Here is a 17,502-nt window from a genome sequence, read left to right on the forward strand (position 1 = left end):
TTAACCCGATGTCACCTGGGTCGGCCCAATGGGCAGGCGACACGTGTCCCCATCAGCCCAACCCCTCCTGGTGCGCTCCCCAGACCGCTCTGCGAGTCCCACGGCATATTCGCCAGTTGTTCCATCTCCGTGCCCCTTACACGCGGGCCCCGGGGAGGACCGCCCGCCCGGCGGCCCCACCCGCAGCGAGACGCGGCGTCCCGTGTGCTCGTCAGAAACAAGCGGCGGCCCCGTTTGCATCCGCATCGTGGCTATAAGAAAGCAGGGGCCGTCCACCCGTACAGCGAACCCCCGACCCCTCTCGCCCTCCTCTCGATTCGATCTCGGCTTCCTCTCCAAGCCACGCGAGACCAGAGCTCCGGCCATGGCCGCCACGATCCAGTCCGTGAAGGCCCGCCAGATCTTCGACAGCCGCGGCAACCCCACCGTCGAGGTACGCACCCGCCCCGCCAATCTCCCCGATCTGTGCACCGTCGGTCCGGCTCGGCTCGATCTGGTAGCGGTAGCGGGTACCGCGCTCGTGCGTGCGTTCGTAGCAGCAGCCGGGCTTCGATTGCGCGGCCGATCTGGTCTGGTTCGCCCGCGGGGCTTGGGCTGGGGTTTCTGCGGAGCAGGGCGTAGGGTTTCTGACGGGCTCCTCTCGTGTGACCGTGACCGAGGGGTTTTGGGTAGGTGAGCAGCCGGTACGATGTAAATTGCCCTCGGCTAGATTTTTTTTTTTTTTTGGGGGGGGGGGGGGGGGGGTTGGGTCACGCTAGATTCCACTCGAGGTGGTGGTTTCTGCAGTCAGATCCTGTGGCGCGTGCAATTTTCATCTTGCCTGCTTGCCATCCATTCATGGTTGTAACCACGGATCGGTTTGTCGTCATGCTTATGCTCCGTTTGTGCTTGCTGAAAGGCGGAAGCTAGTTGGAAAAGCCGGATTCTCATAGTCCACCTCAAAGGCAACCGCATCCTGCTTACTATCTGCAATGTATAGCTTATGGTCTGGTGTCCATAGTTACGCCCTAGTCTGAAACGCGATGCTCTGGTTTTGCTGTCGGTGGGATATTCTTGTTGATCTGTGCCTGATGATGCCGTAGTGTGATGTAAGATATGGTTGCTAACTCCATTGTTATTGTGCATCAGGTTGATGTGTGCTGCTCAGATGGAACCTTCGCCAGGGCCGCTGTTCCCAGCGGTGCATCAACTGGTGGGTCATTTTGTTATTATTACATCATCGCTGTTTTCCTTTCAGCCTTATAATCAACTTTTGCCTTGGTTCCTGTCTAGTGAAGGTACACAATGCTCCTGTCATCATTTATTGACTGAATGAAGCTAATCTTGTCTGAATCATCCCTCTTATGTAGGTGTCTATGAAGCTTTGGAGCTGAGGGACGGTGGATCTGACTACTTGGGCAAGGGTGTTTCCAAGGTTTACATTTGTTTCACCGAATTTTATCTTCAGTCTGTAAATCTATGTTGTGGTACTTGGTGATTTAATGTGGCTGCTGCTTATATATTCACATTCTGTAAATCTATGCCACAATTCTTATAGCTATTTAATATGACCAAACTTATTTTAACATGCTGCTTTCATCCAAGCAATGTTTCCTGCTGCTGTATAACTTGCTATTTCTATTCTATGCCAGGTTTTATAAAAAAAACGGTAATGTTATGATGTGAACTAAAATATGGTTTATTGTTGCTGCTGACTGGATTTTTTTTTTGGGGGGGGGGGGTGTTTATAAGTCTCATGTTATATATTTTTCCTTACTAATAATAGACCAACTTAACTGCATTTATGGCCGGATGTTTCACTAGAATAACTGCATCTAGTGGTGGTTTCTACTGCAGTTGACATTATATTACCATTTGCATGCATAATTTGGTTCTTGTGATATTTACATGTTTTTGCTGTTCTGTCACAGGCTGTTAACAATGTGAACTCCATTATTGCACCTGCTTTGGTCGGCAAGGTTAGTTTTGTCTTTGCCCCCCTTTCTCTGTTCATGAGATTTGAGAATGATAATTTATTCATTGCTCTTTTCCCTTCTACAGGACCCTACCGCTCAAACTGAGCTCGACAACTTTATGGTTCAGCAGCTTGATGGAACCAAGAATGAGTGGGGTTGGTGCAAACAAAAGGTATAGCATATGATGAGTATTACCTTTAGAGAGGGGGTACTATTTTCCATTTGCAGATTCCCTTCTAACAGCTTGATTTCTTTTGTAAATTCAGCTTGGTGCTAATGCAATCCTGGCTGTGTCACTAGCTGTTTGCAAAGCTGGAGCCAGCGTCAAGAAGATTCCACTGTACCAGGTATGCAGCATACTAATCTCCTCTGATCATTCTTCATGTGTTTGCTTTTAGCTATCCTGTCTTCTAACATGAAATATTCTTCTCTGCAGCACATTGCCAACCTTGCTGGCAACAAGCAATTGGTTTTGCCTGTTCCTGCATTCAATGTCATCAATGGTGGATCCCATGCTGGAAACAAGCTTGCCATGCAGGCAATGCTCTGAACTAAGATTTCCGCATCTTTTGTCATGTTTTCGCACACATGTTACTTATGCCTATACTTGCATCTTTGCAGGAGTTCATGATCCTTCCTACTGGAGCTGCCTCATTCAAGGAGGCAATGAAGATGGGTGTTGAGGTGTACCACAACTTGAAGGTAATTCTTTCATCTTTATCTTTCTATCTATTTTTTATTTTGTAAAAAATAAATTAACTAAACTTCCATTTTCTGTAACAGTCTGTTATCAAGAAGAAGTATGGCCAGGATGCCACCAATGTTGGAGATGAAGGTGGTTTTGCTCCTAACATTCAGGTATTTCCCTGTTCTTGGAGAAGAAGTATGACAGCAGCTGATGACTGTTATGTTTTGATTTATAAAACTACCGTGTTACTATAAATTGCATCTGGCGTGTAATTTGACTTCTTTTTTTTGATATTATAGGAGAACAAGGAGGGCCTTGAGCTCTTGAAGACCGCAATTGAGAAGGCTGGATACACCGGCAAGGTCTGTCTTCTTGAATTAATCTGTTGTGCACTTCTCAATGAAGTTTTAAGTTTGTGACTGAAGGAGATTTGTTGATTTGGGAAATTCTAGGTTGTCATTGGAATGGATGTTGCTGCTTCAGAGTTCTACAATGACAAGGACAAAACCTATGACCTCAACTTCAAGGAAGAGGTAAGCCCCAATGTTTAATTTCTGCAAATAATTTCTTGTCTTTGCAGGGGGATCTTTTAACATTCCCTTCTCTTGCTGTAGAACAACGATGGTTCCCAGAAGATATCTGGAGATAGCCTGAAGAACGTATACAAGTCATTCGTGAGCGAGTACCCCATTGTGTCGATTGAGGACCCATTTGACCAGGATGACTGGGTGCACTATGCTAAGATGACTGAGGAATGTGGAGTGGAAGTTCAGATTGTTGGTGATGACCTTCTAGTCACCAACCCAACTGTGAGTGATTTGCTCTGTTGAGTAGGTGGTCACTTTCATTTGTTGCACCACTGCAATTGCTTACATCACTTTGTTGTGCAGAGAGTTGCAAAGGCAATCCAGGAGAAGTCATGCAATGCTCTTCTGCTGAAGGTATTATTCTCTTCAACCAGAAGTTGGTTCTTACTCGTTATTTTCCTGTGATGAGTCTAGTGTGATGTCTTGCACATTCTGATTGTTCATTCTTTCCATGTAATAGGTTAACCAAATTGGATCCGTCACTGAGAGTATCGAGGCTGTGAAGATGTCAAAACACGCTGGCTGGGGTGTCATGACCAGCCACAGGAGGTACTTGATAGGAGATACTTATTACACGACTGTTATCCCTTTGTTTCTCTTGTTACCATCTGTATGCTTATTTTACATCCACTGTCTGCAGTGGTGAGACCGAGGACACATTCATTGCTGATTTGGCTGTTGGTTTGTCCACGGTATGATTCTATAATCTGCATAGAACTTGCAACGCTCGCTACCTTCTCCTTTGGATCGATGGCCGACTGACTGACCAATGTTTCTTCATGTGCAACAGGGTCAGATTAAGACCGGGGCTCCCTGTCGCTCGGAGCGTCTTGCCAAGTACAACCAGGCAAGTAGCTCTCCTGTTTATTCTTGTTCTGCTGAAGCAATCTTCTGATATTATGTTGGCCAACAGGACCTTACAATCAAACAAAAGAAATTTATTTGACCCCCATGCTTTATTCTATTGTTCAGTGCCATGTGTTCATTTTGCATTTGATGCGTCTCATTTGTGTCTGATCTTGATAAGCATTCATTATTTTTTGCGAAAACAAACTAAGAGCTATTTTCCCCCAAATTGAACAGCTTCTGAGGATCGAGGAGGAGCTGGGCGATGCCGCTGTGTACGCCGGCCTCAAGTTCCGTGCACCGGTGGAGCCCTACTAAACGGGGATCTGCATGAGTTTTTGTGAAGAAAATGGGTGTGTTTTAACCTCCGGAATGAACTCTGGTTGAAGCTCTTAGGATTGAGCAATAATGAATGCCGCGCATGTTTTATGTGAACGGAACGGATATGTACCCTCAAACTTGCTCCAATTTTGGTCCTTGTGGAAATGTACCTGATTCGGCCTGAACCTTTTGGAAGTGTAATACTAGTTTTTGGCGCATCATCTTCGCCTTTCTTGCGTTTAGTTTACTCTCTTTGTTTCAGAATGCATGCTTCTGAGAAGTGTAGACCTGTTTTCATCTTTGCTTGGTATTCTCAAAATCTCTTTTACTCTTAAAGAAACCCGCTTCTGTTGTCACTGATGGGGCGTCCCTAGGGGCTGAATCCACTGTTTTGACCATTTTTCTAAACTTAGCATGATAAGCATCTTGTTTTGTAAAATTTTCATGATCCGACCCTTTTTCTACCGCCGTTGGTTAATGGTGGTAGGATATAACTGCCTACCACGGACCGCGGTCGATGGTGGCTGACGTGGATCAATAGGTTTAATGCCCCAAAATGGTACTGTTGCAACTCTACTGCCATCGAGTGCTTCGTCGGTCCGAAAATATTTATTGGAGAAATGAAAAAAAATGGGTGTATCTAAAACCAAAGTGTTTCAAATATATTCATTTCTTCGACAAATATTTTTGAATGAAGGAAGTAATACCCTACGGCGAGTGTCAGACGAGGCGGCATTGTCGACGTGGAAGAGCGCATTCTTCTGGGTTGGGCTGCCGCCACCCTTCATCAAACGACGGGAAGGGGAAGGGCAACGTGCAGGAGTGTGTTCTTTTTTATGTTTTATTAATGTTTAAATGGATTTTGGCTCGCAGTTGACCGGTTATTAATGTTTAATTATGTTTAGTTTGGCCGCAATGTTTTGAAATGATTTTTTTTTGGACCCAGGAAAATAGATCCGCCACTTGCTGGGTGCACTGGCCAATATAAACCAAAAGGCAGACATACCCATCCACTCGGCTGACTCAAACGAACAAAATACAAGCCTCTCTGGATTGTCACGCTAGAGTTGCTCTTAATGCGGACGCACATAGTTTAGTGAGGTTTTCTCTTTCTTTATCTCTGCCCGAATTGTATCCCACACCCACCCCCACCCAAATAAAGCAAAAGATAATAATCCCCCAAAAAAGAAAATAAATAAATAAAAATAAAGGCCCCGTCTTCTTCTCCCAACTCCCTCATGGCGCCCTCCGCCGCCGGCGAAACCCCACCTCCGGAGGCTGCGGAGAGCAGCGCCAACACCGAGGAGTCGCGGTGGCTCGCGGCCCTCTCCGAGCCAGAGCTCGTCGGTGACGCCCGCTCCTCTTCTTATTCTCTCTCCTATAGCTTCTCTTCCTGACGACAGGTGTTAATGGTGCCACGGCGGTGTTGTGCAGGATCTCCTCATCAGCCTGAAGATGCTGGCCGTGAAGCGGGCGGAGACGGCCGGCCGCCCCCACCTCGCCGACGGGTTCGATCTGCGCACGCTGCGTGCCCTCGGTACTACCTGAACCACTTTCCCAGACACCCATCAAATATAGCAACGCTCATCTGTTCCTGCTGTTATCCTCGAATACTCTGGACAAATTCGAGCGACCAAGGGACAAATTTGAATACTAGCCTTTTGAATTTTGATCGGCGTCTTCCATCACATTCACATGTGGCATAACTGCAGCAATCTCTTTGCTGACCAACATGCTATATGCTTGTGCTTTTCCAGGTGTTGTTTTGCTGGAAGATTTGTTCAAAGCACGGTTAGAAGAAACCTCGGCCGACGCATCCGTTCTTGATAGACTCGCGCTGTCGAGGGGCTGTGTCGCGGATGCCGGCGGCGGTAGTAGTAGTGATTCTGAGGTGTTCAGGCGGCGCGGCAAAGATGAGCCAGAGCCGAATAGCGTCAAGAGAAAACAAAAGCAGAGGCGGGATGGGTGAGTCCTTCTGAGTATTTCGTCAGTTTGGCTGATGCAGTGTAGTCTAAATCAGCTCATGCCGATAGTTACTTTGCACCACAAAGTTCCATCCTATGCTGAAACTTGCTGTATATTTTTTTTTCGAAACCTTACTGCTTTTCTTGAGGTTCTGTCGCTATGCAGTTATGGTGTGTTTGTGTATGATGCAGGCGCCATGGAGAGACCGTGCAAAGCAAGAAGAAAAGAAAACTGAGTGAGAGGCGATAACATCGAGAGCAGATTGCGACAATCTTCCAACTGATAGTGATCTAGTGCAAACACCACCCAGGGATGTCATTGAGTGACAACACTGAAGCTGCTGCTGCTGCTGTTAGTGGTGTAAAGTTTGCTTTTCTTGATCTGAACTTAAAACTTGTTTTGGGAATGCAACCAAGCGAGAAAGGATGTCCATGTAAATCTTTGCGACTTATTCCTGGGAGCTCGTAGCTCGCCCTACATGTCGTGAACTGATGATCATGCCTGCTGTCACTTTGATGCTGTGCCAATGTTAACAGCTGTGGCAACCAGGCCTAGTCTAACACATCTTCGTTTCAGGACTCTCTTAACTGTGCCATGATTTCTTTTCTAGCAGCTGTAGATTGCTGGGAGCATGAGACACTCCCCTCCAGGAAACTGCTTTCGATTAACGAATTACTCACAACTAGGGTGGATTAGCTGCTGGATTCTAATTTGTTTCGTTGCCTAGGCACCAGTTAGTTCGATCATAGCACAACTAAGAATATGATTCCACCTCCTATTCTTGCCAAATAATATTTAATGTCACAAATTCAGTTGCTAGCAACATGATGATATTTTGAGCATCTAATAGCATTGCTAATAAACCTTACAGCTTTTTTTGGGCAAATGATTACCACTACTGAGCAATGCCACAGCCTCTCTGGAATGTAGACAATTTGGTTTAGCGTTAGCTGAATCTTTAGTCTCTACAATGCACCAATATCAATTTTTGGATTCTGCAACAAATTAACTGGAATAATTTACAATGTATATGAGTGTTGATGTTGATTAATTATTCACTGCCAGGATAAGATCCTTTGGCATCTTCTGTCGCAGCAGCTGAAGATGATAATTTCTTTGATTTCTTTTCTTTTTTGTGGGGATCTTATGCACGAAAAGGCCATGTGCTTAACTTTACTTGCATGTTCTTCCACCTAGACTGCTCTACGGGCTGTGTTAAGGTGCCGGTTGGTTGACAATGGTCAGACATTCATAATCTGAATGTGTATACAAGGTATTATGATCCTAGTATGTGATGCAGTTTTTCTTCTAGATGTACTAGTTGAACTCCTTTTCATCAGTATTTGATGTTAAACTAGATTCTTGTGCAGATGGTTACCTCTTCTGAACAATGCTTACATCTGCTCTGGAATGCTGAAAAGCTGGTTCACCTTTTTGCTGATTCTTTTTTAATTCTTACAATTTTAGTTGAGTTGCATGACTATATTATATCTTATAAGTAGCTATCTGAATACTTCTGTTAAGTAATGATCTAGAGACTCACCAGTGATCATGTGACCATTGGATAATGATGACAAGGTGTTAACAAACTGGTGTTACCAATAGGACATCTCACATTTAATTTGCATTTCTTGATGTTTTATAATAGCACATACCATCTCTCCTAAAATTTTAGAGATGACCAACGAATCACAGGTCTTGATCAGTTTGCCCTTCTATACATACAATTTGATCGACTCAGGAACTATCGAGAGGACAAAGACGACAGATGGACAGATAATCAACACAGATCCAAGTTGTTGTTTGCAGCCTGCAGGATGCAACCTATCATAGGATTTTGAAAGCGCTTACCAGCTAGTCATGAAGTTCAACAATCTCTGAATTGCTGCGGTGTCTGAAGAGCAGGATGAGAACAAGCTCACCATGTCGTTGCACATCTTGTGACACACCACCTACCAACCCAAACCCAAGATAAAATATATTAAGTCAATAATAATAATAATAATAAATGGTGACCAAAATACCACTGTGTTATTACAATTGTTGTTTCCATGCAACTACAGTGCACGATGCGCGCAGATTCAGGCACAGCTATCACAAACCCAACCATTTTACATAATACCACCGTGACAACTCACAAAAGTTATCAGCCCTTGGATTTAAGTGAAGATGGTTCACCTTCCATGTGTACATGACACCAGCAGGTCAGAAGACCATAGCTTCCATGTATAAACCAAATGTGCATCAAAGACGATACAATAAACACCATCTTGTTTATAGCAAGGCAATACAGAAGCATGCCTCTAGCACATCATCTTGTTTAAGGAACACCTTCCGGCAAGAAACAGACAGGTAGTCTAATTTTCTCACACTTGGCATTTTCACAGTAACACAATCATGTACAGCGCCAAGCTGCTTCAGGCTGACCAATTTGACTGATACTGCTTCATAAGCAAAGGAAACTACTCCCTCTGTCCGGAAATACTTGTCATCAAAATGAATAAAAGAGGATGTATCTAGATATGTTTTAGTTCTATATACATCCTTTTTTGCTCATTTTGATGACAAGTACATCCTTTTTTGTCCATTTTGATGACAAGTATTTTCGGACGGAGGGAGTACTACCAAAACAAGAACCAGAGATGGCAAGCAAACCATTGGGTTGCTCTTATTGACAATAAATAATCACAGCAGGAAATAAGCCCAGGCGATTGGACAACATTGCACCAGAATCAAGTGGATTCTGGAAACTTACATTGCTACGGAAGCACAATCGCATGGAAGAGATCAGTATCACAGTCACAGCTGAAATGGATCACTACTTTTGATATGTCAGTTTACCAAAAGAAAAGAAGCACAAATTCGGCTGTTACAACCAAAGAACCAACAGAGCTTTGGCAATCATTCAGCAATTCCCATCTAGCCAGCAGTAATACCACTTATACTTCCAGATAGCCAGAGTCGACAAGCACCAAGTAAACAGAACCATCTACAGTCGCTACTAGATGTACAATCTAAGAGGAGGTGAACTTGGTGACGGCCTTGGTGCCCTCGGAGACGGCGTGCTTGGCGAGCTCGCCGGGGAGGACGAGGCGGACGGAGGTCTGGATCTCCCGGGACGTGATGGTGGGCTTCTTGTTGTAGCGGGCGAGCTTGGCGGCCTCGCCGGCGAGCTTCTCGAAGATGTCGTTGATGAAGGAGTTCATGATGGACATGGCCTTTGAGGAGATGCCGATGTCGGGGTGCACCTGCTTCAGCACCTTGAAGATGTAGATCTTGTACGTCTCCACGCTCTTCTTGCCCTTCTTCCTGGACTTCTTGTCGCCGCCGCCTTCCTTGCCGGAGGCCTTGCCCTTGCCCGCCGCCGGCAGCCGCTTCTCGGCCTTGGGCTTCTTCCCGGCCGGCGCCTTCTCGGCCTTCTCCGTCGTCGCCTCCTCCTGGGGGGGGAGGTGGGAGATTTGGAACGAGATGCTGGGAAAGGAGTTGCGGGGCTGATGTGGGTTTATAGAGGGGGGGATGTGAGCGCTGATTGGTGGAGGCGTGGTTGTCCCGGATCCGTGACGTGGGACGGTATGAGGGGTTCGATGCTGTTTGGATGGACGGTCGTGATCTCTGCGGGGCGGATCGTGGTTTTCTCCAAAGTTTTTTCTTTACGAACAGTATGCTTTATTTAATCAAAAAAATGTTGACACAGCGATGTTTAGCACATAAAGTTGAAGTAAACTTGGTAAATAAATCTATGCAGCGTAAATAAATATCCAGTAGTAATAATAGTTTGATGTTTTAGTAGAATGACAACTAAGTAAAAGCGGATGGAAATGCACCAAATGAGTCAAATGACAATGTAGCAATACTGGCAAAAGGAAATTCAAACATGTGCTGGCTGTGTGAGTGAAGGATTTCACATGCCCCGAGTGAAATGTTTTGATAAATTACTAACTTACAATCATACCAAACAAATTATGTCTTTTGGGCTTTTCTACAAAAGCACATGTCCAGATGGTTACACATATAAATAAAGCTATAAGTGATACTCCCTCCATTCGGTAAGTAATTAGAACTAAAACCATGTCACTTATTTCCAAACGGTGGTAATATTAAACAGATCATACTTTTCATGACGTCCAAGCGTACCGCCAGAAGATATTATGGAAATGACACAATAAAAAATGTTCCAAAGTAATTTGTGATTAAGTAGCTTACCCCATGGCATTTTTAAGACTGTGATTAGTTATAAGAGATAACAATGGCCAACAACCCGATATAATTACTATGGAATCATTAGCCAGCAAACATATGTGTACATTGGAGACAAGACAGTATATTTGTAGGCCTCTAGATGATGGAGGCTAAAGAGAAGACATTAGTTTATGACTTTATTTATCGATTCCGAGATCAAGTTAACCTAAGACAAATATGGGTCGTGCTTGAACAGAAAATAGAAGATGTTGAGTGAACGTGCTTGCCGAGGGCAAATTGAAGGTTTGACTATGACAAAACAGAAGTTGACATCTTGATGAAATTGCTCAATCAGAGATGCATGTTGTACAAATTTAGGACTGTGATACGTGTGCTATATAAGCAAAACTGCCACATCTCTATTTCTTTCATTTTAAAGTACCACACGATCCCTTGTCCTTTGACCTCGTCTCCTCCTAAACGACCCCGCAGGTTCACCCGAGAAACCTGCTTCTCCCGGGCATCATGGGCAGCCATCCCCGAGAAAACTGTCACTTCTTCACGTCTACCACATGATTTCTCCTCAGGACAAAGTTACCATGGTATTTGTATGCAAGTTATCAGGCTGTGTTGCATAACTTACCGTGCTATTTACATAGAACATACCAGGTACTATGCTTCAACAACTACACCCCTTCAAAGTTACCACTGTATTTTGTACATAAGTTATAAGGTCTTCGATGTGTAAAATACCGCGGTACTTACACATAAGTTAGCAGAGTATATGTACATCAACCTCCCCCGGTCAAAGTTACCATGGGGGATTGTACATGAGTTACCGGGTCTACAGTTCATATATTATCATGGTACTTGCACCTAAAAACTGGGTGTGTTTCGGTAGCTTTTTCCATAGGTCAAAAATTATCACGATGTTTTTGCGTAACTTATCACGCCTATAGCACGTGTGCCCCTCATGAGACTAAACATTATGTGACTTCCTCGTGGCACGCCATGTGTTGCGTTCATCCAAGAGGCTCACGCGCGAGGCGAGTGTATGTTTTTAACAACTTTTTTTCCTTTGGTAAAAAAGTTACCATCATGTTTATATTGCAAGTTATCGGTTATGCGATGCTTATATTATCATGTTATTTACACAAAAAATATTGGGGATGTTTTGACCAACTTTTTTCTGGGACAAAAAGTTATCATGGTGATTCTAGGTAACTTATCAAGCCCGTAGTGCTTAAAATATCATGCTATTTACACAAAATTTATGAGAGTATGTTTCAGCAACAAATCCCCCCCCCCCACAGGTCAAAAATTTATCATGGTGTTTAGTTATCGCAGTGCATATGTTTTCATGCTATTTACACATAAAAATGCCAGTGGAGGGAGGTATACTACCGTGCTATTTACACAGAAGATACCGGAGTATCTTTAAAAAAAATACCCTACGGTCAAAGTTATCATGGTGTTTCTACCTCAGTTATCAGATGTGCGCTGCGTATATTACCATCTCTTTACACATAAATTATCGGGTATCTTTTCACATTTGTCTTTCCAATGGTTAAAGTTACCATGATGTTTGTATCTAAATTATCAGGTCTATGGCATGAATGTTATCGTGCTATTTACAGAAATTACCGGGGGGCGGGTTCAACAAATTTATTCCCAATGATCAAAGTTACCACGATGCTTGAAACAAAAAGTTTTTCAGTGCTAACATATTAAAGGCAAAAACATGTCAAAAACAGTATTTCCCTTAACTTGTTTAACAATGAGTGTCATAGGTGAGGTGGTTAGTTCCTTTTGTTGATTACTTGCAGACCAGAGATCAAATCCTAGTACAAGCATTATTTTTTCCGAAAATCGGAAAGGCGCGTGGAGTCATAATTGACAATTAAAATTAGGAAGGCACGAGCGGATGCGTGTGGCAGTTTCGCAATCTGCCACACGGTTGCTATATACATATTTCGATAAATTTAAATGATTGCAAGTTTCTAAAGGAAAACAATGGTAAATGACAAACACAATAAACATAATAGATATCTCATATATGTATTTTTTTGAGGGAATCTCATATATGTTTTGTTGAAGTAGCAGGCGCGGAACAGTATTTCTTACTCACCAATATCTTTGTGCAAAACTTTCATTTCCATGATAGGAGCTCACCACCTATGGTGGAATTTTATTTATATGATGAGCATAAGAAGATGTCACTTCAAGATTTTTGTCGGGTTTGTTTGATCCCTTTCGAGGGCAGCGTAGAGGAACCACATCGTGACGATGTGGATGGGTTTATTGATACCATTACTGTAGGGGAAACGAGGAAGGTTTTCGACCCATGAATTACTAGCATACACTTTTCTGTTCTATGTTACTTTGTTATATTTGCTAGTAGATGCTTAATTGGGCGCGAAAACTGTGGAAACCTGAGTGCCCCTGATATTGTTATTTTGTTCCATGCCTTATTTCGTGATGACACATTCAGTATGGGCGCTATTATTGCTAAGCGGTTAAATCTTAACCGTACTAAGGGCCCCGTCCTTGGAGGCATATTCGCCTCGCGCCTCGCTGCACACTTTAACATACCTATTAGGCATTATGAGAAGGAAGAGAAGTTGCTGCCTTCTGTTTATTTAGATTATAAAAGTATGGTAGCACATGATTTTATTGTTAAGAATAGGGAAAATGCGCTTAAGTACAAATTAATATTTGGTAAAAATCATCCTGAGACTATTACCCTGCCTGCTCCTTCATTGTTTGATTTATCTGCAGGCAAGTACCTTGTTTCGTTGGAGGCCATTCACACCTACCAGAACCCTACATCAGCTACAGAGCCAGAGCCTGAATCACAATTTGAGCCTCCACGACAGTCTGATTACCAGTGGGATCCGGAGGTGATTGCCAACCAGTGGCAATCCGAGGCTTCTTCACAGTACGACCCCAACTATTACTTTGGATATCCGCCAGGCCAGCCGTGGCCATAGACCAACTTAGGCCAAAAGCCTAATCTTGGGGGAGTACGTATTTCTCACCGACATTACATTCATGTTCACACACTCATTGCTAGTTGTCGGTGCTCATACTTTTTCATTGTATCATCCATGCTAGTTTGTTTTACTTTTTATGCTTTCTTCTTGTGTGTTTAATAAACCTTAAGAAAAACAAAAAAAGTTGTAGCTTTCAGCTAGTTTACTTCTCATGCTGTAGTAGTAATAATTAAAAAGAAAACCCAAAAAGATTTCTCGTTCTTCTTTTTCTTGTTGGGAGCTTTCCCATGTAAATAGTTTTATTTCTTTTCGTTCCTTTGGGGGTCGAGAGGAGAAGACCATAATTAAAATGTTAAAGTGGCTCTTATATGCATTATCGTTGATCTGACAAAGTACCCATATTACCTTGTCTTCTCTCTTGAATTGAATGCTTGCAGATTCTAGCTTAGTCCAATGCACATGAACTATTATTATTATCCACACTATTCGGTCGTGCAAGTGAAAGGCAATAATGATGATTATATGATGAACTTATTGAGATAAGAAAAGCTGGTATGAACTCAACCTCTCTTGTTTTTGTAAATATGATTAGTTCATCGTTCCTGATTCAGCCTATTATGAATAAACATGTTTGCAATGACAATTAGAGATTATAGTTGCTTATGCCATGCTTAATTATCTAGGACCTTATAATGGTTTACCTTGCGTGCCAACATTGTCGTGGTATTCTCACGAGGGGCTTGCGAGTCGACAGATGCCACAAGGGCTTAGGGTGAGGGTAAGACTGCTGCTGATAGGACCAGGAGCGGGTATGCGAGTAGCACGCGCTAGTTTACCCAGGTTCGGGGCTCTCCGGAGAGATAATACCCCTACTCCTGCATGTCTGAGTATATATCTGGGGTGTACATCGGGCAGTACAAAGTGCTCCTAGAGCTGTATCCGAGGTCAGTGCCATGGGCATCTGACTTGTATATGTCTCATGTGTGTATGAGCTATCTAGCAAGTGAGCATGAGAGTGCTCCACCGTGAGTGAACATGTATGCATGCGTGAGGGGTGTGTCCATGGGCATGTATAAGTATGAGCCTATGTGTGTCTTCTCCTTTATATAGGAGAGGGTAGCTTAGGATGTAAGCTTGGTAGTGGGCATGGGTGGTGGTAGCGTTGGTTGTAAGCTACCTTGGTAGCTTACAAACCAAGCTATGTAGTGGCATGGGCTAGGCATGGTGCATGTCATGCTTGTCCCCTGGGCACTTTATAGAATAGTGTCAAGGGGACAGGTACACTGTAGATGATGGCGTCGCGGTACGGTTGTCTTGTCCGCGGTATGGCCGTCTCGTCGGGGTCTTGTCGGTGTTGGGTCGAGCTGCAATCGGCGGCCGGCTGGTTGGCGCAGTCGGCAGCCGGCTGGGGAGCCGGGAGGAGCAGCCGGGCAGTCAGACTAAGGGGCTTTGCTAGCCCCGATGTCTTGACATATTATCTTGCCGTCTTCGGGGTACCCGTGGTCAATTACTCCGTCAGTAGCCCCCAAGCCTCCGGGCAACTTGGCAAAGTTGGGCGGAGGTTTTTTGGCGAGTGTTCATGGAAATGATCATGAAAAAGACAAAGTTAGTCCACGCAGATATATCAAATGTTTACTTTTAGCATTGCAAGTTTTATGCGGAGGGTGCCGACTCGGTTTCGTTCGAGCCCCCTTTAATCTTTTTCATGTTTCCTCCGCTTTTTGGCTTGTGCTCTCGCTCGCCGGACAGCCGCTCTACGGTCTGTGGCTGAGAGTGGGCCGCGAAGTGGAGTGTACAGTACTCAGAGTCTGGGAGCAAATTCGACCGAGCAAATACTTATAAAGGAAACGACCGGGTCGCCCGATCTGTTTTTCTTCCCGAACGTTTTTCGCGTGGGTGGCCTCCAGCGTTCACTCTTGCTAGTCGGACAACCGCTCTGTGGTCTATGACTAAGAGTGGGCCTTTGGTACCGTGCATGGTACTAAGCCGTCTGCGGGATCTAATGTCTCAGGCCAAGCGGCCAGCCCCCGGGCCAACTCCGGCTGGCGCCTGGGCAAACAATGATGCTACTGTAATAAAACGCGGAGACAGCCCCCGAGCTTCGCTCGGGGTTATCCGTGCTTGCGTGGTGCAAAAAATATGCGGGTGAGGAGCTCACATTGATTTTCTTGTAGTCGCGGTCGTTGTCGAAGACAGCCGGCACGGCTCGGCGCTCGCGGAGTGCGCCGGCGTACCCGTTGGGTGTAGCCTTCGAGCCTCCGGGTGCTCGAAGGGGGGGGGGTCCCGGCCGGTCAGGCTCGACCGGCCAGGCGGCGAGGCATCTTGCAGCGCCCTTTTTCTTCTTTTTCTCTTCTGCCGGCTGCTGGCAACCGGAACAAACTCTTCTCTTATGTGCAATCTTCCGTGGGGGCGCACCAGCGCACCCACTTGGTGTAGCCCCCGAGATTCGGGCCGACTGCTGAGCAGTCGGGCCGGATCTTCTGGCAGCTACTTTGTCTTCTTTTTCACGGGGGCGCGTCAGCGCACCCGCTGGGTGTAGCCCCCGAGATTCGGACCGACTGCTGAGCAGTCGGGCCGGGTCTCCCGGTGACTACTTTGTCTTCTTCTTTTTGTCTGCCAGTACAACCAGACAGACACTTCTTCTTCTGCTTCGTTTCTCGGACGCCCACTTTTTTTTCCAGTCAGCCAGCTGGGCACCCAATGTGACTTTTCTCTCTTCAGCCGGCTAGCGGCTTTGACTTTTCTTTTATCTTCTTCACATTGGCTCAACAATCGGCAAGAGCGGGCAGGGAGCCGGCCAGGCCGGCCGGGTGGTGGGTGAAGCCGGGTGGCGGGCGGAGCCGGCCGTCCGGGTGGCGGGAGCTGGCCGCGTAGGCACGGACGGGGAGTCGGCGGCCGGGTGGCGGGACTTGGGCGTCTTGGCGCGGTGTGGACGGCGGCCGGCGCGCTTGAGGCAGCAAGCGCGCGGGAGGCGGCCGGCCCGGCGTGGTGGCGGAGCAGCCGGCCAGGCGCAGGCGGCATGGTGGAGCGGCCTCCCGTGACGAGGCCAGGAGCGGGCGCGCAACGCGAGGAGGACCCGGCGCTCAGGGCGGGAGGCCGGAGTTGGGCGCAGCTGCGGCCGCGAGGAGACCGGGCTCGGGGCCGGCTAGGCGAGAAGGTGGAGCCGGCGCGGAGATCCCGGGGAGGCGGCACGGGGCCAGCGTGGGGCGGCATCCCGGCGGGCGTGGGAGGAGCTGCGCGAGGCGGCGCGGCCGGCTAGCGGCGAGCCGGCCACGGGGGGGCGGGAGCCGGCCGGGCCTGCCGCAGCCGGTGCGGGAGCAGGCGGCCGCGCAGCAGCCGGCGCGGGAGCTAGCCGGGCCCGGCCAGGCGCGGGGCACCGTCGGGGAGCCGGATGATGGAGGGAGGCGGTCGGGCCGGCTGTAGCGGTGAAGACGGCGCGAAGGCCGGTGCGGAGGGGAAGGGGCGGCCTGCCATGGCGTGGACGCACGGGATGAGGGGGAGGTCGGGGAAACGACGCTCGCGGAGATGGAGGGCGCAAGGGCCGGCGCGGACGGGATCGCGCGCGGGAGGCCGGGGCCGGGCCGCGCCAGGGCGACACAGGCGCGCGGCTGGAGCGGTCGTAGAGGTGCGCACTGGGGTCGGTCGCCGCGGCCACTGGTTCTTCACCAGATTTTTTCTTTTGCTGTTGACTGTTGTGGATGTAATGGCAGCTAGTTGGTGCAGAGCAGATGACCGGGCGAGGCCACGCAGTCGCGAGGAGCAGGAGCAGCCGCAGGCAGCAGCGGTGCTCGAGCAGTAGGCACGACGCATGCAAGCGTGGCGAAGGCGCTTGGGTGGAGCGGAGCAAAGGCAAGCCAGTGCCTGACTAGGCGTGTATGGCCATTATATGACCATTATCTGGGCAACGTCCGAGTAGTGTGTGGCTGATGGACGGTTTGACCATTGACTTGCGTCTAGCTAGCTTGTAT

The 17,502-nt window shown here is 46.8% G+C and overlaps 3 protein-coding genes across 3 annotated transcripts; 2 read left to right on the forward strand and 1 right to left on the reverse strand.

Annotated features, from left to right (window-relative positions):
- The first annotated feature begins 13 nt into the window (after nucleotides 1-13).
- On the forward strand, nucleotides 14-4,639 carry LOC125506936 (enolase-like). The gene is made up of 17 exons (XM_048671643.1): nucleotides 14-433; nucleotides 1,129-1,192; nucleotides 1,350-1,414; nucleotides 1,911-1,958; nucleotides 2,041-2,127; nucleotides 2,222-2,302; nucleotides 2,392-2,493; nucleotides 2,577-2,657; nucleotides 2,739-2,813; nucleotides 2,943-3,005; nucleotides 3,096-3,176; nucleotides 3,258-3,452; nucleotides 3,534-3,584; nucleotides 3,691-3,779; nucleotides 3,871-3,922; nucleotides 4,021-4,077; nucleotides 4,314-4,639. Exons 1-17 carry the CDS (start codon nucleotides 29-31, stop codon nucleotides 4,392-4,394), a joined length of 1,677 nt encoding a protein of 558 aa, XP_048527600.1. The 5' UTR covers nucleotides 14-28; the 3' UTR covers nucleotides 4,395-4,639.
- Nucleotides 4,640-5,547: 908 nt separating this feature from the next.
- Nucleotides 5,548-6,944, forward strand: LOC125555440. Its single transcript, XM_048718399.1, has 4 exons — nucleotides 5,548-5,740; nucleotides 5,832-5,934; nucleotides 6,155-6,362; nucleotides 6,554-6,944. Exons 1-4 carry the CDS (start codon nucleotides 5,636-5,638, stop codon nucleotides 6,609-6,611), a joined length of 474 nt encoding a protein of 157 aa, XP_048574356.1. The 5' UTR covers nucleotides 5,548-5,635; the 3' UTR covers nucleotides 6,612-6,944.
- Nucleotides 6,945-9,168: 2,224 nt separating this feature from the next.
- On the reverse strand, nucleotides 9,169-16,747 carry LOC125506628 (histone H2B.3-like). Its single transcript, XM_048671415.1, has 3 exons — nucleotides 16,444-16,747; nucleotides 10,307-10,341; nucleotides 9,169-9,853 (listed from the first exon to the last, which is right to left on the reverse strand). The coding sequence occupies exons 1-3, from the start codon at nucleotides 16,745-16,747 to the stop codon at nucleotides 9,377-9,379; spliced, it is 816 nt and encodes a 271-aa protein (XP_048527372.1). The 3' UTR covers nucleotides 9,169-9,376.
- Between the last annotated feature and the right edge of the window lie 755 nt (nucleotides 16,748-17,502).

The sequence above is a fragment of the Triticum urartu genome, chromosome 5 (genome assembly GCF_003073215.2).
Source record: "Triticum urartu cultivar G1812 chromosome 5, Tu2.1, whole genome shotgun sequence".
Lineage (NCBI taxonomy): Eukaryota > Viridiplantae > Streptophyta > Magnoliopsida > Poales > Poaceae > Triticum > Triticum urartu.

What these genes read in the sequence shown, in the direction of transcription:
- LOC125506936 (XM_048671643.1), top strand. Translation starts at nt 29, where the DNA reads ATGGGCAGGCGACACGTGTCCCCATCAGCCCAACCCCTCCTGGTGCGC. An exon ending in CACCTGCTTTGGTCGGCAAG is followed by an intron (nt 1,959 to 2,040) that starts GTTAGTTTTGTC and finishes TCCCTTCTACAG; the next exon opens with GACCCTACCGCTCAAACTGA. An exon ending in TGGCTGTTGGTTTGTCCACG is followed by an intron (nt 3,923 to 4,020) that starts GTATGATTCTAT and finishes CATGTGCAACAG; the next exon opens with GGTCAGATTAAGACCGGGGC.
- LOC125555440 (XM_048718399.1), top strand. Translation starts at nt 5,636, where the DNA reads ATGGCGCCCTCCGCCGCCGGCGAAACCCCACCTCCGGAGGCTGCGGAG. An exon ending in CCCTCTCCGAGCCAGAGCTC is followed by an intron (nt 5,741 to 5,831) that starts GTCGGTGACGCC and finishes GGTGTTGTGCAG; the next exon opens with GATCTCCTCATCAGCCTGAA. An exon ending in CAAAAGCAGAGGCGGGATGG is followed by an intron (nt 6,363 to 6,553) that starts GTGAGTCCTTCT and finishes TGTATGATGCAG; the next exon opens with GCGCCATGGAGAGACCGTGC.
- LOC125506628 (XM_048671415.1), bottom strand. Translation starts at nt 16,747, where the DNA reads ATGCCGCCCCACGCTGGCCCCGTGCCGCCTCCCCGGGATCTCCGCGCC. An exon ending in CACCGCGCCAAGACGCCCAA is followed by an intron (nt 10,342 to 16,443) that starts GTCCCGCCACCC and finishes GTGCTTTTGTAG; the next exon opens with AAAAGCCCAAAAGACATAAT. An exon ending in ATAATTTGTTTGGTATGATT is followed by an intron (nt 9,854 to 10,306) that starts GTAAGTTAGTAA and finishes AACCCACATCAG; the next exon opens with CCCCGCAACTCCTTTCCCAG.